Below are 24,320 nucleotides of genomic sequence, written 5' to 3' on the forward strand. Positions count from 1 at the left end.
CCTGGCGGCTCGCTAGGGTTCTCCAGTCCCGGATGTGTCACCCTTTGCTATCTCACCTTTCTTTGTCTTTCTCATTATGCTTTTCGACCCTTTGCCGAGTTCGGGACCTTACAGAGGTCAGCTGCGTGCTGTACTCCCCTCAGCACCCTACATGATGCGGGTGCCTGCTCATGTTTTGGAAATCATTTTATTTTTCTGAAATGGCACTCCCACCTGGGGACAGTTTAAAATGGGGGGGGGGGGTGTGGGGGTCCTGGGCACTGGCTCCTACCCCGCGGATGCCCCCTTAACCCTTTCCCTCTGGTCTCCGGGGGCTTTTCGCGGTGCGGGCCGTCCACTGCTATGCCGATGGGATTTTTCTCCTCACCGTTTCTCTGCCGCACAGTGCCGGGTGCCGAGCCGGGGCCCACTGACACCAAGTTTGGTGGTTTCTCGCTGGTGGGGACACAGGACTGGGGGGCCCACTCTGTTTACCTCTGGGAGACGTTGGTGTTGGATGCTGACCATCTCGATACTGGGAACCAGCTTGCAGCTGCTGGTGCCTCTTTTCCTGTTTAATGTCCTGGTTTTTCGGAACCGTTCCTGTCACTTTATGGCTGTTTTGTTAAATTTATATCCATGGGATTAATACCTGTCCTGGCTGAGCCCCCCCTCGCCATTATTTTCTTCTGCCTCCCCCCTAACCTCCACTCTGCACAACTTGCCAGCAGATTCGCAATGGCCTCAGGGAAAACCCACTCGTCTTTCAGTGCGGGGGGGGGGGGTAATGAAGTTCTCCTTGTCTCTGTTAGGATTTCCTAACGAAGTGAGCTGCCCAGGAGGGCGTCGCTCATGGTGGAACGTCTGACGTGCGGCAGCCGGGGGGCGCCGTGATAAATGTGGCATCCTCTGGCATTAGTTCGCTCGATTTCTCAGACCCATGTGGGGGGGTTGTGTGTACGCCTTCGACCCGCCTTGCCCCAGTGCTGCTGGGGGCGGGGCTAGCTGCTGGAATCCCGTGCTGCTCCCAGGGAGGGGGCATAGTTTATGCCTCCATCGTGTAGGTTTGCATCCTCCCAAGCCCATGCATGGGGACGGAAATCACTGAACCATTACTTAATAAAGGCTTACATTAATTCATGATTCCGTACTTGTGAATGTTTGGCTGCTTTTCTCGGAGTTCGCTAACAGATCCCGGAGATGTAGGTTAGGCGCTGCGTTTTGTCCGGGAAATAAACAGCAAATGATCTGGCAGGATGAGGATGGACAGCAAACGGCTTGTTGTAGTGTTTTATTTTTCCCTGATTCACTTGTCCTCAGACTCCTGCCATGTCTCTCTCTCCTCCTTCATGCCCCCCCCCTCCAAAAATCACACCGGGGCAGAAGCAGCGAGGAAGGCACATCCCTGCTCAACAGGCTAATTAATCTTGCTTTGTTGGAGCGGCCGGGCCTGACCTGCCAGGGGGGGGTGGGGTGTTGCTGATGCAGCTTTCTGAAGCCGCGCATTCATTTACAGCCACTTAAAGATGCCGGTACCGCTCGATGGTCCGGCCCCGCCACCGCCACCCGGCACCGCCGTGATGAATAGCCATTCCTGCTGCCAGCTTGGACAAAACTCTCATAATTGTGAGGATATTAGAAGAATCTGCTTTTGTTTCTGAAAATCTCGTCCCGAACGGCGGTGTGATAACTTTGGTTTATTTCCTTCCTCACTGGTCCCCTGTGGGGGGGGGGGGGGTGCCATGGGAGTCCGGCAGATCGGACGAGTGGTGCAAAAACCAGCGTATTTTTGGTCCTGGGGGAGCTGAAACCCCCGGTGGGTGTGTGGTGGTAAGAAACAATAACTGTCGCAGGAATTGGGGTGGGTAATCCCCGATGACTAGTGCAAATTTTCTGCCTGTGGGAAGCCTCTCTCCAGAATGGGGGCGCTACTACGAGAGAACTCCTCAGATTGTACAGGACATGGGTCCAGGGAGGCGAGATCAACCAATCACATGTCTTGGTTCTGCCTTCTCTAGTTGCTTGGACCCTCCTCTCTGAACCAATAATTTTTTCTTCTGCCCTCAAAACATTTTTGTGTATGTAAAATGCCCAGAAGCAGCTTGAGATACACCTACCAGTAAAGACAGCAGAAGAAATGCAAGAAGCTCCCCCCATCATCTATGGGTGAGTTCCAACAGTATCCTCAAGGACCCAGCAAGTGTCACACCTGGCCTCTGGATCACACTGACAGGTCAGGGAACAGTCCAGGTCAGGCCAACATCTGGCCAGGAGCCTAACTGTGCCCTAGTGGCCAGGCTGTGCCCTGCGGGTGACTGAAATTGGCTGGCCCTGTGCGTGATGGTCTCAGCGGCACCAGCAGCCTAGAGATGTCACTGCCTACGTCGTTGTATTTATTCAACCGTGATTTTAATTTCATTGTTTGCGTGTTGAGTTCCTGTTTTTTCCTTCCTTCCAGTCAAAGGTTCTGGAGCAATTTCATACCATTTTAACCCAGCCTGTTTACAAACAGGAAGCAAATTGAAATTTAATCTTGCTAATTTAACGGCACACTTTGCAACACGGGTCAGTTAGCGGGAGCTCGGTGATTGCAGGCCAGCAGAACCTGTGGTACCGGACTAGAGGGAAACCTCGACCTTGTAAGCGAGCGCTTCTGGGAGCCGGGCTAGAACAGGTGGTATTTACAGGGCGCGATAGTTAAAATTGGCTCCTTAATTGAATTCCTGGCATTTCAGTGTAAATTAGCTTCACACTGACAACCCTAGTGATCATTGACTTGGTTTCCACCCACGGAAACAGTGATTTTTTTTTCCCTCTCTTTTGCTGTGCAACTCATGTTAATCTCCCATGCACAATCAGACGTTTGATACAGGCAGCCGACTTCTGCGTTGCTAAAAATACCCTCAGAATATGTTTTTGGCTCACAGAAGTAAATCAAAGACAGGAAAAAGACACATTTAATTGTGAACAACATCCGAGTTCGTCTGTGCTCACCCTAGCCACATTTCTAAGCAATAAATTCTACTCTGTTCACACAGCCCTGTGGGGATTGTGTTCTTGAAGTAAAACTTAGTCGGGTTCGCCTGTCGAAAACTTCATCGAAACGCGGCTGGCGTTGAACTTCGGATTCTTGGCAAAAAATGGACCAGGACAGGAGGCCCTAGGCGTCCCTGTCCCCCACCCTCCATGCTGCAGGAGCGAGCCTGCAGTTCATCAAAGCTTTACTGGCCAATGAATGTCACAGGTTTTATCTTAAATGGGATCCGATATCCGTTATTGTTGAGTGGTGTGAAAAACCGCGATGCTGAAATATCGTGGGAACGTCTCACAGTACGTCAGGGTTATTATGTCAGCACGTGTAATAAATACACACGTAAGGCCCTAATAACTGTATTAGAGTAATTAGCCTGTAGCATTTTATCATTATCGGCTTAAATATAACTATTAACATTAGATTCTCTAAAAAAGAATTGGAAGGATTGATGTTTGTATTTATAAATTAAACTATATTTATGCATAATTTAGGTTAAAATATATTAATATATAAAAATTTGACGTAGTGTGTCACATTAGCATACTTCAGTGCTGTCAGAAATGGCCGCTGTAAAAATGGGGCTGGGTGGCTTGTCAGAGCGTGTGAGTGACCGAGGCTGCCTGTCGCGCCTTTAAGGACACGGCGACCCTTTGCTGGACGCTGTGCTGCCTCCTGTTGGTCACTCATCGCCAGGGTGCCCAAAAGCCGTCCTGGACCGTGGCCTTTTGCTAATTGCCTGACCTTGGCAGACGGTCGGCCAAAACAGGGCTCCGCGATGAAGATCCCAGTGACAACGAGTACATTAATTGCTTGGGCTGTCAGGAGAGGGTGCGGCGACGGCTGTAGCGCCATCTAGAGCTGGTTCTGGCCGGCATGAAGATGGCTGGAATCGGACCACTCTGTGCCACCGCCGTTGTGTACTTGAGATGTCCTTGAACATACATATGGAAATAGAAGCTGTACTTTGTCATACGTGAAGCTGGCTGTAACCATGGAATCCGAACTGTAAGTGCTACCTCCAGTGTCCATAGACGACCTTTTAAGGCGCTATGAGAAAGGCATGTGCTCCAGGGGATTCTTTGCACCAACTTGGTCTTTTGGTCTGATAACGGGGCATTAGGAGGCCGATAGATCCGCTTAAATCGCGGTGGCTGTCATGGCAACAGCGCTTTGTTCCCGCAGTCATGCGATCGCCGCAGACTCTCTGTGGATGAAACACCAATTTCACCTCATTGACCCCCGTCGAGTTTTTCCAGAATCTTCAGGGCCACGTGCACTATGTGGGCGGCAGGATTTTGGTGGCTGGCTTCTGGGCCCGTCGTCCAATTCCTGTCCGTCTGGTTCCCACGTAATTGGCTATTAACAGGGAGGGACAGTTTCCGCGTGTGGAAATCTGTGCTCCGAAATCAAAGAGCTCTCCCGACCTTGGATTGATGTTAGCTCTCGTGGGGTGGGACCTCATCTCTTATGTCTGCTTTCAAGTTGGCCGTGAACTTTGCAAGCTGTGCTACATGGCCCAAGTGGTCATTTTCATACCTTTTCAGGTGCGTAACCAAGGTTGGGCGGATGTGCAGGGAAAACAATGATGGGAAATCATTAGTTATATGGTTTTCTGTGGGGGAAAAAAAAGACTTTGGTGTGAGATGTTTCAAGCGTATGCCGGAATCGCATAGAACATGACACCCTGGAATGAGGCGTGAGATAGCTCTCCGGCTCCTTGCCGGTGTTACGAAGCTGCTTAGATGTTCACTTAAAAACTATTGATTGCTTTTGCAGCAGGACCCGAAGCGAAGTTCCCTGGGAGGTGTAGGGATCCCGCCGCTGCCGATTCCATGCCTTCTCACGGTGCGGATTTCACGGCTTAAGATTACTCCTGCTAGCGGACCCTTCTTTGGCCATCCGCTGCCGGGCTTGAATCTCCTGAAAGTTGCTTCTCAGAGCCGTTTAGCGGGAGAATAGATTGGGTGGGGGGTGTGTGGCCCCAGGGTGTGTGGCTGTCGTCTACATCCCTGCTGCACCCAGGATGGGGCCTGACCTCCTGCCTGTTTTTCTGTTAGTCTCGTTGGGAGGGGGGGGGGCGAGGGGGGGGCGGGAGGCTGCATCCCTCTGACTTATTCTCAGAGTGTTTCGATTCGTGGTAGCATCTTGCACTGTCTAATTGGGCGTTAATTATTTACAGGTAATTTAGTGACACTCTTTCTGTTCTTTCCTGAGATTTGTGTCGTGCATGCGAGTCAACTCTCTGTAACTAACCCAACTTGAACCGGGGGTCGCCATGGTAACGCTGAGGAAAACGACGGCCGCGATGAAGACGATAGCCTGGTCTTTCTCGCTGGGGCCGAGGGCCACCCCCCTCCCCCGGCGACGTGCCTTTGTACAGCCGCTTGTACCAAGGCCGGCATCTTTTCGTGCATCACAGACCACTTTGTGGGTGGGGGGGGGGGGGTATCTTTGATGTGCAAATCATTTATTAATATATTAATTGCCCATGCCGTGGAGCCTGATGCTCCGGTTTTATTTATCGGTAAACAGCCTCGGGTTGTTTTGAGCAGGTTTCTTATTTTGCTCCCTTAACTTTCCATGAATTTCACACTGTTAGGCTTTCTGTGGCTGAAATAATCTTTTATTGATATTTTCATAAACTTGGATCAAAGGCGTCTAGGTGGGGTTGTAACACTACAGTGCGTAAGGAGGGCTTGCTGGGGACTGTGGGTCGGCCTGCAGATTCATTTTGGGGCAGGGGTGCTTCTGCGGTAGGTAGAGAGAGTCTTGCACACTCCTCTGCCTTTGTGGGGGAGGTGACCCGGTGCTATAATACCACAGCCAGGGGGCAGCGGTCGATGCACCTACTCCAGACCTATTTCCAAATCGATTACGTTTATTTCTTTAACAGATGCTTCTGTCCAAATCGACATACAGGTGAGGATCATAGAGCAGGTCAGGCAGTTTTTCTGGAGCACCTGGGGTTAAGGGCCTCGATCAAAGGATAAGTGGTGACCTTGGTCTGCCTGTCGTGGATCTGAATGTACCATTGTACCACAATGCCACGTTGCAGCCAACAGATGTATAACAGTGCACCTCTGTAGTGGAGACAGCAGGGGGCGGTGTGGTAGTCGTGTTACAGTGGCAGGACTCCGCTGGCTGCCTTTTGCTTGCTCGCCACGCCATAGGGGGTCATCGGCAGGTTAAAGACACTTCAGGGAGGAAGAGATGAGCTGGCAGAAACTCCCCCCCCCCCCTACTTGAGGCTGCCTCGTCTCTCCCCTGGGGGGGGGACGCGTACCCGTGTTCCAGTGCAGAGCGCCCGAAACCATGAACCGGGGTGAACCTGCAGCAGCAGGGGGCCGTCCTGTTATGATGGCCATCCGGGGGGGGGGGGGGGGGGAGGGACAACACACATGCTCTGTGCTTCGGCCAACCGTGTCCTCGTGCCAGGAAGTGGGCTGCTTCCGACGCACCTGTCTTAAGACGTCTGTCTTAAGAGCAGGAAGGGGTGTGATGTCACAGCCTCGCGCGTGCTGAGGGCGTCCCAGCGGCTCTGCTCCTCTTAAAGGCTCGCCGACTCCAGCCCCTTGTGCCTGACCTGCCACATGAAACTTCCATTTCAAAAGCAGTTCAGCAGAATTTCAAATAACTGAAAAAGATTTTCGGAACGATGCCCTTTTTAAAAATGGCTTCTTTGGGCATCTGCAATTATGGGCCATATTGTAATTATTCGCTGTGTAATTATAATCTCCTTTTTGGAAGTCTGCACGCCGTGTGCATTGTGCTCTTGAATTAAGCCCCATCAGTGATTTTATATGATAAAAGCTGAACGCACAAATGCAGATAATCAGCTTCCCAGGGCTGCAAAAATAACACTTTTGTATTTAAATGAAGAATATTAATGGAAGATTATTTTCGCTTGTCGGAGATTATGGAGATATGTTGTGAAAGACAAATGTGATCACATTGTAGAAAATGAAGAAATACAATGTTGGGAATCACTCTGTTATCACACATTCAAAATGAATGTCATTTCTGCTCTCTCTCTCTCTGAGAATTGACTATCTTAGATAATAAAGGGAAGGGGATGTATTTTCTGGTGAAAATGACCCGGTAATCTTGCTCCTCCCCAGCCTTTGTTTCATGGTCCTGAGTACGAGGTCGTGATTGTTTTGTAATCTCTTTTCTTCTGACTTGAAAGGCCCAGAAACTCATTTATGGAAACACAATATATCTCTCTCACCCCCATTCCTCCCACAGAAAACAAGGTTATGAATAAATAATGCACTTAAAAGTCCGGGATCCGTCTCCCGGGCTGAGCGGAGGGCTGAGCTGGGCGGCCAGTGCCAGGCACAAGATCTCGGGAGGGGGCTGGGCGTGAACCTGGCCAGGGCACCGTTTACATTCTGTCGCCTTTCATGGCCCATTCGATTAGCCGCCCGCAATGAGGTTAGCAGCACGAAATGTGGAGAACAGGTGGTCACGGTCCCAGATCCGGGAGGGTTCTGCTCTTGTCCCCTAGAGCGAGGTGCTCGGTCTGCATGTATAACCAGGCGCTGCACGATGAAGGACCCAGAGTGTCCTCCTCAGAGTGGTTGGGGGTGGCAGGGGGGTGGTCTGACATGAATAAAGTAACCGTAATCTGCGTTTCCACGGAGATGTGAGTGATGCTGGGTGATGGCGTGACATACAGCGGCAGGCTGTGATATCCGACTCCGGGATGTACTTTTAAAATTCATGTCGCCATAGCGATTTGCAGCCGTGCGTATTTCACCACGTGTGAAAGCGGCTGCAGGATTGGATTGGACTGCAAGAGGGATAAATGGTTAATGTGGGGCCAGCGGACGGGCGTGTGGGGTGGGGGTTCTTGTATTGTAGGGCGATGACCTCAGGGTCACCTCTGCCTCTTGCAATAAGATATATGAAATTGACGTTGGTGTGAATCTATTTGCCGCTGCTTTGCAGCCTTAGATCGGCACTGTGCTGTAGGAGACCCCTATATGCACTGGTCTCTCCTTGCCAGCAGGGGGCGCCTAGTCCAGTCAACCGTCAGCTCATCCAGGTTGTGTTTTGTTTTTTTTACTTTTTTTCGTAGAGCTGCATATGTATGTTCAAGTTTGCTCCCTTGTGTGCTTGTATTTCTGTGTATGTTGGGGCGGGGCTTGTCACAGATACCCTCCCCCCCTTTGTAAGCCTGTCATTCAACCTCTAATGAGCGGGAAATTAAGGAATTAAAGATGTGAGCCGTTTGGCTTTGATACTGCTCGATGTGCGCTAATTGCTAAGATTGTATCAGTCCTCCCTTTCAAAAAATCAGTGTGGCGTTCTAGTCATTTTCATTAATCACATACAGAGAAGAACTAATTAAAATTTTCATTATTCTTCCATTTTCCCCTCCCCCACCACCATTTGGCATTTATTTAGAGAGCGGGATGTTAATATGTTTCATGCCACTATTACGTAAGGATGCTCTGTGCGACTCTGAAATATTCTGTGATTCCACTGTATTTTCCCTGAGTTCCTCTGGCTCCCTTAAGCTGACAGAGAGCTGAGACACTGCGTCTACAGATGGAGCAACGGCAATAACAATATTAACGTTGATATGAATATAATAATGATGTTCCTCATTGGAACGGTTATTATTCAGAATGATCCCTAATTTCTCCATGAAAATGACACGCGAAAGATCGTGGTAATGTTGCCACTAACGTTTCTGATTAGCTAGATTAAAGTTACACGTATTTTACAGACCATAATTTAGTGGGATTGTTTCCACGCTCCGGCTTCACGGCGCGATGGATTACGCTGACGATGTTCGCCATGCTAAAAGCTATGTCCCTCACTTGCTGATTATCCTCTTACTGCTCCAGTGACTCACACCTGCAGTGACTCTGGGGTGGGGTAGCAGTGAGCCCCGGGGTTGCCCGTGTGGGTGGAGAGACAGGGGGTGGCCTTGTCGTTTTTGGCGCCCTACTCCGAAGCTAGCTGATTAGTCAGACACGAGGCTTCAGCGTCTCCTAAGAAATACGCTTCTTTAATATTTAGCGCAGTGACTGTTCGTAGACACACAAAGTCGTGGTCTGAGTGGTTGGAAACACTGTGGCTGCAGGAGACCACTACCCCCCCCCCCCCTCCCCAGCAAGGTCCTTTTGGAAGGAAACTTAGTGAATGTCTCTAGCCACAAGATTGGTACTTGATATTGATATTGCTCCTCAGGATCGATTTACATTGGGGGGGGGGGGAGCGCGGTCGCGCTACGTCCCACATCTAAAGGTCAGAGCTCGGTAAACCCAGAAGCAGCATAACTGTGAACAGAATAACTGAGTGCCCCCCCCTCCCCCCGGATTTATTATTTAAGACGACCAGAAGAAAAGAGGCCCCCGTGTTAGCTGGTTAGACGGAGTGTGTCCTTTTCCTGTAGCAAAGGTTATACGCCTGATATATTTTCAGCTGAGTCTAATGGAAAAATGATGGGAAACGGGCAGGTCACATGACCAGCGGCTCAGGTCACATGACCCTCCTCAGGGTTGGTTAACTGGGTCGATACCATGTTATTCTGAGTATAGAACAGGCTGATCCTGAGCAATAAGGACAGCATTTTAATACCTGCTTGATTTGACCTGGATAAATGACTCTTTAATATAAATCTCACAAAGCACACGGTTTGTCTTTTTTAGTTATTTACTATTAGCCTGTATTTTATTTATTTCATAGTCAGGACTGTTTCCCACTTCCTTTGTGAATGTGAGGTTACTTGTGAAAATGGAAAAAAAATAACACAAAGCTTTTCACAGGGAGGAGTTTCACAGACCCCGACCTCACTCACCATGAGGCCCTTTTGAAGGAGGGTGCAGATCAAACTCCTACCCCAAGGCGTGTTTCATGGGGGGTGGGGCATGCATGAAAATCACACATCCTCGGAAAAAAATCAATGGAGTGTGACTGTCTGCTGTTGGGCTGAAAGAGAAAGCGATGGATCTCCAGAGGAGTGGGAGAGGCAGCAGGGGCTGATGGGATAGCAAAGCGCATTTCTCCACGAAAACCTGGGCAAACGGTTCCGTGTGCTGAGGCCAGCTAAAGGCAGGAACTCGTCTGTTCGCGGCAGGGGGGCGTCAGTGGCACCCCACGAGGCAGCAGATGAGTCTTTGGCAGTTTCTGGAGAACTGAATCTGAATCTCGCCACCTATTATTTCTGCAACAAGTGTGGGGCGGCCCAAGACCTGTGACATTTGGTTTGTGTGCCGGCTGTATGTGTGGGGGGGTCGGGTGTATGCGGCCTGTTTGGGCTGTCCGGGGTATGTCCCTGCTTCATGGGTCCATTGTGGAAAATTGAATTCTGTAGGGGAGAAAAGCGTCTTGGGCTTCAAACGTAGCTTATAATGACGTGTAAAGCTGCCTTTGGGTTCCCCTGGTCCGCGGCCTCGGCAGACGCTCGGCTGAAGTTTTGCGGGCCCCCGGGCTCATCCGGGCCCCTGTCCTGCGCTACAGGGCCCCATTCTGTGACACACCACAGCGGGTCGTGACCTCTCCTTGCCCTCGTCGACCGTAGGCTGAGCAAAGCACAACAAATTGGGAGCTTGGCTGTTCTGCCTTTGTTCCATAAGGGAAAGAATAATTAATTCAGTGTAAAAAAAAAAAAAAAAACCCACAAAGCGCAGGCTGAGGTCCAGCAGAATGGCGCACTGTGAGGTGTTAAGCGTGTATTTGTGGTGTGCAAGGAATCTGGGGGGGGGGGGGGAGGGGGCCGGGGTTCAAAGACTGCATGTGAAGAAAGAGAGAGAGGATGGTCTGGGTTACAGTAAAGAAGAGGTGTCCTAATGGGTTTAATGCGCCCTCGATGTCTGTGCTGGAGGGAGGGAGGGGGGTGGAGATAGACAGCGAGAGAGAACGATGTGTGGGGGAACATGTGGGGCGTCCCTCCTAGGGGTCTTCTCGATCAGATGTGCCCCTCTCAGCGGCATGGTGGGTTCTCACGGTACACACCTTTCCTATCAGCCAGGTGTTAATGAAGCTGCCTGGGGGGCGATGGGATGGAGGCAGATCTCAGTTATGAAGAATTGGGGTCCTGATGGCAGGAAGGTGTTTATCCAGATGCCTGCAGGGACAGTGTCGCCAAATCTGTGCCAAAGTGCGATGAGCCCCCCCCTCCCCCCGTTCCCCCCCCCTTCCCGCCCGAGAAGGTCGAGGTTGACCGGCGGCCACTTCTCATTTCATGTGCTCGTTCCTCAATCTCTGAGACCCTCTGCTGTACCCCGCAGGGCGGCCTGAGGAACAGCAAGCACGAGTGCACACTGTCGTCGCAGGAGTACGTCCACGAGCTGCGATCCGGCATCGCCGATGACAAGCTCTTCAACTGCCTGGAGTCCCTACGTGTGTCTCTCACCAGCAACCCCGTCAGGTACGTCCCTTTCGGCCTCTTCCTTCCAAGTGCCTGCCCCAGTGACCAGGGGGTAGGGGAGCGGCACCTCTCCCAAGTCTGCTCACTGGTTAAACACGTGACACACGGATCAGAACACGCAGAGAATTTCCCGTGTCTGCATGGTAATGTGACCTTTATTTTGTCATCGTTTTCAGCTGATTAATAAGGAACAAACAGGAACACGCTGTTGCATATTCGAACCATGCTTGGTAAATTATAAAAAATGGGGAGAGACTTCAGCTTTGTGTAACAGGTACAGCGAGCCCTAATCAATTTTGTTGCTTTCTCAGATTTTCTTTTATCTTGACCGTGTTTATTATATGCATATATCCAAGCTGTTGAGGCTGAATTGCTCAGTAGGGGGCAGCACAGAACGCTGGTTCCACCCCAGTGCTTCAGTGGATCTGATGACAGGAATTGCTCACCCACAATCCTTTGCTATTGCCTACCATTTCTACAATGGCGTGCTCCTTCTGGCAGCTTTATCTCTTACAAATCAAGGATGGGATTTTTTGGGATGGGAGGTTTGATCATTAAAGGTCGCACAGATTATCTGTCAGCAATGCTTTTTTGTGCAGAACTCAGCAGACAAAATGTTGGCATTTGCATTTCTGAATCGGCTTCAGGGCAGCAGATGGACTTGTCCTGCTGGTCATGTCTGCAAAACGTAGGACCGACTGGAATCCGCGTTCCACCAAACCGTATGTTCCTTGAGGTATGGGACACTGAGCGAGGAAAACCGGGTGTGCATCACTGGGTCTGAGATACGGAGCGAGGGACACCGGGCGTGGGGCACCGGGTCTGAGATATGGAGCGAGGGACACCGGGCGTGGGGCACCGGGTCTGAGATACGGAGCGAGGGACACCGGGCGTGGGGCACCGGGTCTGAGATACGGAGCGAGGGACACCGGGCGTGGGGCACCGGGTCTGAGATACGGAGCGAGGGACACCGGGCGTGGGGCACTGGGTCTGAGATACGGAGCGAGGGACACCGGGCGTGGGGCACCGGGTCTGAGATACGGAGCGAGGGACACCGGGCGTGGGGCACCGGGTCTGAGATACGGAGCGAGGGACACCGGGTGTGGGGCACCGGGTCTGAGATACGGAGCGAGGGACACCGGGTGTGCATCACTGGGTCTGAGATACGGAGCGAGGGACACCGGGCGTGGGGCACCGGGCCTGAGATACGGAGCGAGGGACACCGGGCGTGGGGCACCGGGTCTGAGATACGGAGCGAGGGACACCGGGCGTGGGGCACCGGGTCTGAGATACGGAGCGAGGGACACCGGGCGTGGGGCACCGGGTCTGAGATACGGAGCGAGGGACACCGGGTGTGGGGCACCGGGTCTGAGATATGGAGCGAGGGACACCGGGCGTGGGGCACCAGGTGCCAGATTTTGAGCGAGAGATACCGGGACACTGTGAACACTGGGCTTGAGGTACTGGGCGTGAGCCACTGAGCTGGGAAATTGCATGTTGCTTCGAGGGTTTGTTTGGGGTGTGGGACACTGAGCCTGAGACACTAGGCTTGGGAAATCAGTTGTGGTACAGGGAATGTGGGACACTGGGTGTGAGAAACTGTGTGTGGAAACCCTGGTGTGGAATTAAGGGAGAGGGGCACCAGGCGTGAGATACAGGGAGAGGGACACCAGACATGATAACCAGGGAGAGGGACGCCAGGCGTGAGATACAGGGAGAGGGACGCCAGGCCTGGGAGGGAGAGGGACGCCAGACGTGAGATACAGGGAGAGGGACACCAGACATGAGAACCAGGGAAAGGGACGCCAGGCGTGGGATACAGGGAGAGGGACGCAAGTCCTGGGATACAGGGAGAGGGACGCCAGACGTGAGATACAGGGAGAGGGACGCCAGATGTGAGATACAGGGAGAGGGACGCCAGGCCTGGGAGGGAGAGGGACGCCAGATATGAGATACAGGGAGGGGGACACCAGACGTGAGAACCAGGGAAAGGGACGCCAGGCGTGGGATACAGGGAGAGGGACGCCAGACCTGGGAGGGAGAGGGACGCCAGACGTGAGATACAGGGAGAGGGACACCAGACATGAGAACCAGGGAAAGGGACGCCAGGCGTGGGATACAGGGAGAGGGACGCCAGGCCTGGGATACAGGGAGAGGGACGCCAGGCCTGGGATACAGGGAGAGGGACGCCAGGCCTGGGATACAGGGAGAGGGACGCCAGGCCTGGGATGCAGGGAGAGGGACTCCAGGTGTGGGACACTAGGCATGGCTCCCACGTAGGTGTGCCTGGAGCAACCCAGTGGAGTTCAAATGGCTCTGTCGGGGGTGTCAGAGGTGGGCTTTGGGCTTCGCTTCTGCAGAAACAGCTTGATCATTTCCCCCGTGTCCCTTCTTAACTCCCCATTTTTCCTTTCCTCTCCATTTAGCGACGCCGGCTCTGACGGTTCTGTCGCTGGTTCTCTCGCTGCACCTCTGTTCTGGTTTGTTGACTCACATTAAGTGTGGTCTCGGGGGGGGGGGGGGGGGAGTGGAGGGGTCAATCATATTTTTTTCCCACTTGCAGGTAATCATTGAAGAAATTTGATGTCGCTCATATGCAGTGCTCTCTCTCTCTCCTGGACGCGGAAAATGGATGGAATGAAACGGTGGCGGCCGCTGTGTGGAGGAAATAGCCTGGAACTTTCTGTTATCTACCCACACACACACACGCACACACACATGCGGAGCTTTTTCAGGGTGGATCCTGCTGCTCTGACTTACCTGCTCACCATCGTCTCCGTGCTTTCTGTGGCCGCCCCAGGCAGGATATAACCCCCTTACCTGCCCGGATTCCTCATCAATACCCTTGCAGAGAGGATAAAGGGCGCTCGGCTCGGCCTGACAGCCCCCCGCGTGCATGTGCGTGCCGGAGGTGCCGGCTTAGGAGTGCCTTCCTGCTAAGCCGCCGTCTTACGGCTCCTGTCTGCCAAATCCCGCCAGCGACTCCCCTTCTTCTCCTGTCAGCCCTCCATCCCTGGGCTGAATCATCCCAAATTGAACTTGCTGCCTCTGAACTTTCCCTCCCTCAGGCTCTTACCGGCCATGAGGCCGCCATGTCCCCCCCCTCCCCGGTAGATTTAGCTGGATACTCAGGCCTTGGTGCGGTCGGCCTCGTGGGAAGCCGGCCAGAAACGGTGCTGGCCCGGGGTTTTTGGTTCTGAGGGCTTATCCGGCGCTCTGCTCATGTCCCCGTGATGGGCTTATGGGGTCATTCTCAAGTCTTGATGCCGAGTTGGGATCAGCGTGATGCCCATTCAGTGCCAGTCCTATCTTTTCCACGAGTGTTGGGTGCTGGAGAGGCAGCCGAAATGGACAATCAATCCGATTATGGAAAACTCGCCTTACTCCTGTCCTCAGCCCTTCTTTGCCACCCAGGAAGGGGAGGCATATGTCCAGCTTTGGGGTGGGTGTGGTCATTTGGACGGTGACCGTGCAGTAACCCCTCCCCCCTGCCAGTGATTGTCCCCATCTCATATCTTTCTTTTCTCTTTCATTTATTTGCTTCTATTATGACCGTTTGCGCCCCCCCCCCCCCCCCCCATCCCCATGTTCTCCTGACTCACGTTTTGCCCTCGCCCTCCCGAGTCCTCGCCCTCGTACCAGCGATCTTGTAAGACAAAGGCCGCCCTTTGCCTGAGCTATCTTGGAGAGCACCTTTCTGCAGGCACATGGAGATTACTTCAGATGTCTGCCGCGGACTGAGGATCACGTCGCCACTGAATGTCTTATTATACTGGAGATTAGTGCAGGTCCGCTCCATTGACCTTGGATAAGACCATCTCTCTTTGCTTCGGTAAATTCCTTCCTCGTACTTGACAGACATGCACAGGCTGAGCTTCTCTCTCTTTTAAAATTTCTACCCTTCCGGCGTACACAGAAAGCATGGCAGGATTCGGCTCATTGGCATCGAAAACATGTCTGGTTCCTGACCAGTGACGCCTTCACTATCGTTTCCTAATCGCGAAGGCTGCTCACGAGGGTGTGGCATGGGTCTCGAAGCTGTAATTTATGGTGCTTGATGTGGTTTCTGGCTTTGGTGTGAATCTCAGGAGGCTGCAGGTGTGACTGTCACATGACTCTCATGTGACTATTTGGCATGTCTGTTTAGACAGACGTCGCTTTCCAGGCCAGGAGGGGGAGCAGTCTTTTCAGGTGAACACCTTGTAGTGCATTTTGCTGTGGGACACACTAGGTGCATCGATGCTGAGATGATGTCCAACAGATAGGGGGAACCCCCGCAGTGGTGATGTACTATGTCGGAAATTTCTTAGCCCCTCCTTTCTTAGCCCCTCCCACGCTGTACAGACTGTCGCCCCTGTCCGTCACCCATTATCGTCACTCAGCTGGCGTTGATGTATCATAGAGTCCTGCTTTTTAAAGTAGAAAGTTGGATACGCAAGAAATTGCACTGAAATGTGCCAGGAGCCCTGACCTGATGTTTTGCTCTTAATTCTCCAAAACTGAGGATCGGGTAGGAGAGGCAGTGATTGGGGGGGTCAGAGAGGGTGGCGAGTGGCACATAGACATGGGAGCAGAGTTATCAGAACTACTCCTGTCACTCCATGAAATGAATCGGGTCTGTTGTCGTGGTGACGGAGTGAAACGAAATTTGAGGCTCAAGGCTGGGGTCATTTTTTTTTCTAGTGCTGTGCTGGGGAAAAAATAAAAAAATAAAAAAACTCGTCTCCAGACTGCAAATGTCATTAGAAAGCCGACGGTGCCCCTGGCTCCAGCCGACACCTGCACTTGTCAAGGAGAAGGAGGCAAGTTGTTAAAGCTATAAAATAATCTCCACATTGAACCGCCGGGGCGACTCACACATAGCTCCGTGCTTTCAGGGACATTTTTCTAATTAGAAAAATTTGTATTATTTTCAAGCTATGACTGTGTTTGACGAAAATGTTTATGATTATTATTTTCCAGCAGTTGTCTTATTTAAGTGCCTGTTATCCGTGGTAGAAATAACGTGAGAACACCTGGTGATGCGCTTTAAGAGCTAACAGGTACCTGCTAACTCTGACTTTAAGGGCTAACAGGTACCTGCTAACTCTGACTTTAAGGGCTAACAGGTACCTGCTACCTCGCTTTTTTTGGGGCTAACAACGGGAACCCCGCTCACTTGTGCTTTAAGGGCTAACAGGCACCTGTTAACATGTTTTAAGGGCGAACAAGTACCTGCTAACTCGCTTTTTAGGGGCTAACAATGGGAACCCGCTAACTTGTGCTTTAAGGGCTAACAGTTACCTACTAGCTAGCGCTTTTAGGTACCCACTAATTTGGTAAGGTAAAATCCCATTTTTTTCATATGTGCATCTGTAGTGGAAACCATGGCGACAGTGGTGGTTAGGCTGCCACTCTCTGAATGCAGCATTAATGACTCCACTTCTCAATGCACCCTCCACCTCCCCCCCTACCATGTTTGTTTCCATGGTGTATCTTGCCCCAATGTCCAGCAGACACAGATAATCTTACATATCTGTTCCGAGCCCCGTCAATCCGGAGAGAAATAGCGCTCGGTGGGAGCGGGGGTAAATTGGCATTCCGCCGCGTGATAACCAATGTGTCCCGGGCCTTGCGAGCACCAGCATTTCTGCCTCTTATTAATCATTATGCATTTATTTGTGCAAGGTGTGTGGGTGTAATTGCAGATTTATTTTTTTTTTGGTGCGGTTGGACTGCTGCTAAGCAGAAAACCCATTTAGAGAGGCCTGCTTGCCGAATTTGCCTGAGTGCAGTGAGGCCGCAGTGAGGCCGCAGTGATGCCATGACAGTCGGCCATGAGAGTCGGGTGACGTGCTGCGACCGGGCCCACGTGGGATTTCTGCATTCCGACACACTGCTGGGCTCCACTTTGGTGCTCAGGGGTGACAGGGATCTCTCTATCCGTCATGCGCTCCGCGGAATCTCGGTTCACAGTCCATTAGCCAGCCTGTCTGGCTGTCCTGAAAGATCAGCAGGAAGCAACCCGCTGGCCGGACCGGCATCCTAACTGCTGCACTTGCTCATGTGGCTGCAGTCCCAGCATATGGCCACCAGAGGGGGAAAGGTGGGATAAGCCAAAAGTCTGTGACTCTAAGACCATGTCTGTCGTTGAAGCTGTATTACAGATATGAAGTTGTATTGGTGGGGGGGGGGGTTGCTTCTGTTCTGATTTACAAGCCCCCCCCCCCCCACAAGCTGGCAAACATGTGGCCTGGTACTTTACCGCCTTAAACTGCGAGCCGATCAATCACCGTTTGCAGCAATTTTGGAACAATCTCCCACCGGCTCCTGGGGGGGGGCCTTTTCTATCCAATTAGTTCGATGAGCACCAGGGGGCTTGCACAGTTTTGGAGATAATTAGAAATTTCAGGGGTGTTTTTCTCCCAGTGGGGGGGTCCGATTGGGAATGTCTGGGGACCGTGAGAGGCAGCCAACCAGCAGCACCCACCCACCCCCCCCCCTTTTTTGTCACAGATTCCCCTTTTACTTCCCAGCTTTTATACACCAACATCTCTGCCTCCCTCCTCCCCTCCGGCTCCAGGAAATCAGAGCCATTCTCTTCCTCTGTCCAGCCAGGCTCACGGTGCCCTCACGGGAGGGGTGGGCATGCTCAAGTTCGCCCTGCAGCTGCGGGTGATTGGCCGTCACTAGGCATGACCTCACCTTTCCCACATCAGCGGTGCTGAAGTCGGCTCGTCTCTGCGGGGCTTTGGCCGTCCTTCTCCGTTTCGGGTCAGCCGCTCGTTGGGGCGATCGCCGCCTGACTCATACCGGCGATGAGTGCCCTCGGAGCTGCGGGGGTCTGGGGGGGTGGGGGATGAGTTAACTGCAGACCTCAGCTTGTACCTGGACTGATCTGCTGCTGGTGGATCACAGTGAAGGGGGAGATTTTTGTGCGTGGTCAGTCACACAGACCCGGTTCGGAGCGCCCCCTAGCTGTTTGTCATCAGCATTTCGGCTATGCACAGCCACTATAAGCTCGGTCTCCGTTTTCTTTCTCTCAGCCATTGGTCAGCTGCCTATCATCCTGTGACCTCTCCTGGTCAGTCTTCTATACTGGGGTTTGCTGGTCTCAGGGGGCGGGACTTGTATCGCCACGCTGCGAAGATCTGGTAAAGGTCAGGGCCACGGCGTGTCACTTGGCCCGAATCCTGCGTGTCCTGTTAGTAATTTGGCCCTTGGTGGGGGGGCTGCTGCGGGAGGATTACGGGGTGGGTCACAGCAGGCCATCGGCCAGTGAGACTGTGCAGCGTGCAGCAAGTAAGGATCAGTGGGGGGGGGGGGGGGGGTGTGAGGCAGGTGGGTGTGCGGGTGTGACGTTCTGCTCTATATCGTGGTTGGACTTGCAGCTCCCTGGGGCTTTCAGGCGAGCACCACTGCATTGTGGGAAATACTGGGCCTGTTTTCTCTGTGAATGACAAGTGGTTCATGCTGTGTGGGTTTTTTCTTAGCTCTAGGGGCAACAGCATATAATCACATAACTCAGAAATCATGTATCTGACAGAGCTATTGTTGTTGTCATTATTATTACTGCTGTTTAGCTATCATTGCTATTAGTAGGATAATGTTAACGAATGTTTAGCAAGTACAACATGAGAAACAAAAGCTGATGGTGGGTTATCTGTAGAAATCTGTGTTATTTTTGTTTTATTTCTTGCTGTGTGTCTGCATGTGTGTCTGCGTGCCTCTGAGCCTATGTGTGTGTGTGTCTGGGTGTGCATTTGCGTGCACATGTCGCGTGCACGTGTACCTGTGTGTGCACGTGTGTGTGTGTGTGTGTGTGTGCATTTGCGTGTGCTTGCGCAGGTGTCTGTGTGTGCGTGTCTTGTGTCTTCGTCTGTGTTTGTGCAAGCCCACATCTCTGTGAATCAGCCATCTGTGCGGCGTAGCAGCGCGTCCCCCCGCCGTAAGGGCACTGCAGCCCCTCACAGAGGCCGCCGGGGAAACGCACAGCAAAGTTTCATCAGCCGGGCAAAAGTACCGTGTCCTGGAAAGAGCGACTTAGCTCCTCGCCTGCGGAATGCGCGTAATCGTAGCGTAACACAATAACGCAGGTGGCGGCACTTAGATGCAGTATTACCCTCGTTAATTTTTCATGAACGACCCCCCCCCCCCCCCCCCATCTGCCCCCACCTTGGCGAACTTCGAGGATGAAGGATCTGGAAGCCTGCCATGATCTGAAACTTGATGGCTGGGAGAGAGAGTAGTAGAGAGATAGGCAGAGGGAGGGAGGTCTGCCCACTCGCCTTCCCCTCCTTGTTCCTACTGGTTTGTTTTCGGCTCGAGGACCCCAACCCCCCCGGTGCAACTGTCCTGCGTTCGCTCCCAGGGTGAAACCTTTTGGTGATAAAAGCTCATACTGACTCTCTTGGGAGTCTTCAATTAACTGTAGCCCCCCCCGAAATCATACCATTTGGCAGTAGTTGAGTGTGTGACGCCAGTGTGTGGGTGTGTCACAGTGTGCCACGTCGGTGTGTGTGTGTGTGCATACTCGCTGAACCACCCACACTGTCCTGAGCTCGGTGCCGACTGGCCAGCCGCTAGTGTGGTTAAGCCAGAAACACTAGTCCGACCCTCGTTGGGCTCAGCGGTGCCACGTTTTTGTCTTCGTGCTGCTGATTGGCATGATTTAATTTGTGTTGTTTGGGTTTCCCAGCATAACTGTTTGTACATGATAAGCCTCTGCTAGCGGGCACATATGGGGGGGGGGTTGGCAGAGAGCGTTAAGCTCGCAGCAGGCAGTTGTACATTCTTAGCATTATGCTCTTTTGTTTTATTAACAAAGCTGATCATTATAATGTACTGTACAGCAAATGCTAATAAGTTGCAAATTAGGTTTGGTTGCCTGGTAATGACTGTTGAGCGACGATGCGGCCAATCCTTTGACGTCGGTGATTCCCGCCGCCTTTCTTGGCGGCCCGAGGGCTGCTGTATTTGCCCGCCCCCCCCCCCCCAGCTGTGGGCTCGTATACATCACGCCTAATCAACGGCACTTGCTGACACTGATTGTCAATACAAATGACTTTAATATAGCGGCGGTAGTTCGGCTGGAGCTTACAGAGCTGTCATTGAGTTAGGGCACCATTGCCCGCGAAATTGCTCCATGCGTCTCGCTTTCCCCTGACAGCACGGAGGGACGCTGATGGCACAGCGCCGGTGTCATTTGCGGGGCGCTGGCCCGGTTCACGGGGCCATCACCCTCCCCCGCCCCCTTGTTTGATGCCCGCGGAGGGCTGGCCCACTCTCACCAGACTCCTCTCCTCTCTTACCGGCAGCGGTCATCGCCTCGTGCTGCTTCAACACCGAACACACTGGGCGGCAGCCGTCTGAACTCCACGCTCAACCTAACTTTTGACTTTTTGAACTTGTATGATGTATTTATGGAATTCCTGAAAGCAGGCAAGGTTGTCTTGAAGGTGCTAGGTGGTTGGTTGGTCATCTTGAAAGCACATTAGCGGGCAATTAGTCATCTTTAAAACCTGTGAAGGTCACAAGCTGCTTCTCAGAGGGGTCACCTTGGCGCCTGCAGCTTCCAGTGTCGGGGCAGCTTGCCCGCAGCTTAACTGCATCTTCTTGGACGACTTTAGATGAAAGCGGGATGTTATCGAGGTTGCGGTAGGAGCACAGAGAGCGGCAATAGAAGAAATGGAGGGATTTATGGCCCCCGCCACAGTGCTGTACCCCCACTCCTGCGATGAAGATCCTGGGGTATAGAGCTAATGAAGACAAATCAAGCGGCAGGGACAACCAAAGCGGTACACGCTGCCTGTGCAGCGCGTGGAGATTCCACACGTAGCGCCTTAAATCATCAGTAAAATTAGCTGCAGGAGAACATCTCTGCTCTGCGGCGCGTCTCGTGGGCGTGTCTGAGTCGCGCGTGGGGACGGCCACGTCGCGTGACGGAGCCCCGCCTTTTGCCAGCTCTCTCGTTTCATTTTAGGTTTAACGGCGGTCCTCCTAGCTTTGTCATTTTATCGATCGTCTGCATAGCGTTCAGCGCCTGGTGCCTCGGCGCTAATTGAACGAAACTCGAGGCACGAGCAGGCAGATGCTCCCCCACCCCCAACCCCGTCCGCCTCCCGTTTGTTCCTTTCAAACGTAAGATATCCATTAATCAGTCTTCCCCCCCCCCCCTCCCTTCCCCCAACAGTTGAGGGAAGTGGCTGCCGTCTTCTGACCATATAAGCTCCATCCGACGAGCAAACAGCTGGCGGGGAGTCCTGGACGCTGTGGGGGTCGTGGGGGGGGTGGCTCCCTGGCTGTGTGCTGACCACACTTTCTGTTCCCATCCCCAGCTGGGTGAATAACTTTGGCCATGAGGGCCTGGGCCTGCTGCTGGACGCACTGGAGAAGCTTCTGGATAAAAAACAGTAAGATCCCATTTAACAGGGGGTTGTGGCGGGGGTGCTGATTATTATGTTGCGTGGTGCATGAACAGCATGCTGTGTCATCCCTGACCTCAATCTCCCCCCCACCAGACAAGAGAGCATTGACAAGAAAAACCAGCACAAGCTTATCCAGTGTCTCAAGGCCTTCATGAACAACAAGGTCTGTATGCATACCTGTCTGGGTCACTGTGGGGGTGGGGTGTCCATCTCGGTGCGCATACGTGATCCTCCGGACTGGGGGGTGGCGTGTTCCAGGAACAGCTATGGCCCAACCTTGAGTCAGGTGTGAAGTTTCCAGGCTCACCAGCAGGGGGTGCTCTCATTGTCCTCCCATGTCTACAGTCTAAAGTCAGTATATCTCAGTGCACTTTCTTTTGATTTACTGGCCTTCCCAACGTAATGTATAAACACGTATACCCGCAAGCGTACACAAATCTTTGTAGGGGAATGCTCACGTTGCTCAACCCCTCTGGACTGACAGCTCTGGATGGGGACAGACTGGACGCATGGGGGATTAAGCCCAGGCTATCCCTGAGCTCCCCTGGGGGGGCCCCAAGCCGTGCTGCTGGGCATGGCCTCTGCTACCCTCTTGGAACTGCTCATTTACTGGGAGGAGTTTTGTCAACGTTTCCTAAATAATGCACAGTCCTTGGTTCGCTGTTTAATTAAATCGGCATCAACCCAGATATTGTGATATCCCATAATGCACTTGGGTCACAAGGAGGGCTGTATTTCCCGGATTTACAGTTACGGCCCAAAGAGTGTTCGAGTCCCTGCTGCCCTGCCCTAAATTGCGTTAATTCATCATCATGCTCTGTTTCTCCTTGTGACCGCGTTGCCCCCCCGCCCCCCCCCACCAACCCCCAAAAGTATATTGCTAATTCTGTTTTGTACACAACCTTGGAGGGTAGTGACTAGCTCTCCGGCCTTAGGCTGCTGTTCGGGCCTCTCTTGGTGTGGATGCTGTGATTGTGTGAGGATAATGAGGGTGACGTGACCTCGGAGGTGTGCCTGTCCCTCATTTTCTCCCTATTTCTTTGTTATTCTCCTTCAGTATGGCCTGCAAAAGATCCTTGGGGACGGAGCGGAGCCTCCTGCTCTTGGCAAGAGCCATCGATGTCAAGCAGACCAGCATGATGACGGAGATCGTCAAGATCCTATCCGCCGTCTGCATCGTGGGCGAGGAGAACATGTGAGTGTCTTTCCGGCCCCGTCCACCAGGGGGCGGACTCTGCTCACTCGTGCTGGTTCGGAGTCTGTCACGGCATGCGCCTTTGGTTCGTGTCCAGTTCTGCTGCTTAGCACAGTGTCATTTCAGTGCTTGGGTTCTGTGACGCCTTTAAACGTTGTTGGCTATGAACAAACGGCCCTGTTGACAGGTTATAAATTGCGTCCTGGGAAATTTCTTTTCGTCTTTGCTCCCCTCGTGCTGAAGCAGAATAACAAAGGCTGCTAAGCTGAAACCCAGTGACTCGGGGCTTTGACTGAACAAATTCAGCGGGAAGTCATTAGCCACATGGGTGTTAGCCCCTTTGGGACGGTTAGCCATTAGCTAGCCCCATTGGGGACGCCTAGCCTTTAGCTAGCCCGTTTTGAGACAGCTAGCCTTTAGCTAGCCCCTTTGGGGACGGCTAGCCGTTAGCTAGCCCCATTGGGGACGGTTAGCCGTTAGCTAGCCCCATTGGGGGACGCCTAGCCTTTAGCTATCCCCGTTTTGAGACAGCTAGCCTTTATCTAGCCCCTTGGAGACAAAGTTCAGGCACCAGCCAGATGCCTGGTTTTCATGTGACACAGACACGCCCTCGTGGGGCCTGATAGCGCAGTAAGAGTAACGTATGAGGCTCCGTCAACATTAATGCCTGAAGATTGTAGGTCATGTAAGTGGTTTAATGGACACGCTCATCCAGGGGCTGCTCTTTGTCCTGCAGGGTTTGGGCATGGGTGGGTGTGGTGCCAGTGAGTGGGGCACACTTGGCCAGTGGAGGGATGGCACACGCCAACCAGAGATAAACGTCCCTCCTGTCTTTGTCGCTTAGTGGCTCTCTGCGTCTCACAGATAAAGGCCCCAGCCTCTGTCAGCTGATGGCGCGATAAAGCTGCCCCTCTACCCTTCGCCCCTCCTGCCTGCAGGACAGCCCAGCTTGGAAAGGGCAGGTTGTTACCCCCCCCCAGTTACCACTCAGGTTATAATTGGACCCCCCCCCCCCCCCCCACAATCCTCCTGTCACCACGCTGGTCAAGGTGACCACTAACTGGCCCTCAGAAACCTTCCATGCAACGATGAAGATGCCGGATACTGGGGAAAGTGCCGGAGAGGATTGGGAGGAAAGGCTCTACTCACAGGTGAATAAAACGCAGTTCTTGTCTGCTGTCTGTGCTCCCGCAGCCTCGATAAGATCCTGGAGGCCATGACGATCGCGGCGGAGAGGAACAACCGAGAGCGCTTCGCCTGCATTGTGGAGGGCCTGGAGAACCATGAGGCACAGCAGCTGCAGGTGGGTGGCTGGGGTCGCGC

At 52.8% G+C, this 24,320-nt stretch overlaps 1 protein-coding gene across 1 annotated transcript in view; it reads left to right on the forward strand.

Annotated features, from left to right (window-relative positions):
- Nucleotides 1-24,320, forward strand: part of diaph2 (diaphanous-related formin 2) — a 251,640-nt gene that overhangs the window by 59,946 nt on the left and 167,374 nt on the right. The window contains 6 exon segments of the mRNA XM_049027740.1: nucleotides 11,257-11,396; nucleotides 21,713-21,787; nucleotides 21,896-21,965; nucleotides 22,860-22,886; nucleotides 22,888-22,997; nucleotides 24,192-24,300. Of these exon segments, the coding sequence (XP_048883697.1) occupies nucleotides 11,257-11,396; nucleotides 21,713-21,787; nucleotides 21,896-21,965; nucleotides 22,860-22,886; nucleotides 22,888-22,997; nucleotides 24,192-24,300 (531 nt within the window).

Source organism: Brienomyrus brachyistius, chromosome 10 (assembly GCF_023856365.1).
Source record: "Brienomyrus brachyistius isolate T26 chromosome 10, BBRACH_0.4, whole genome shotgun sequence".
NCBI lineage: Eukaryota > Metazoa > Chordata > Actinopteri > Osteoglossiformes > Mormyridae > Brienomyrus > Brienomyrus brachyistius.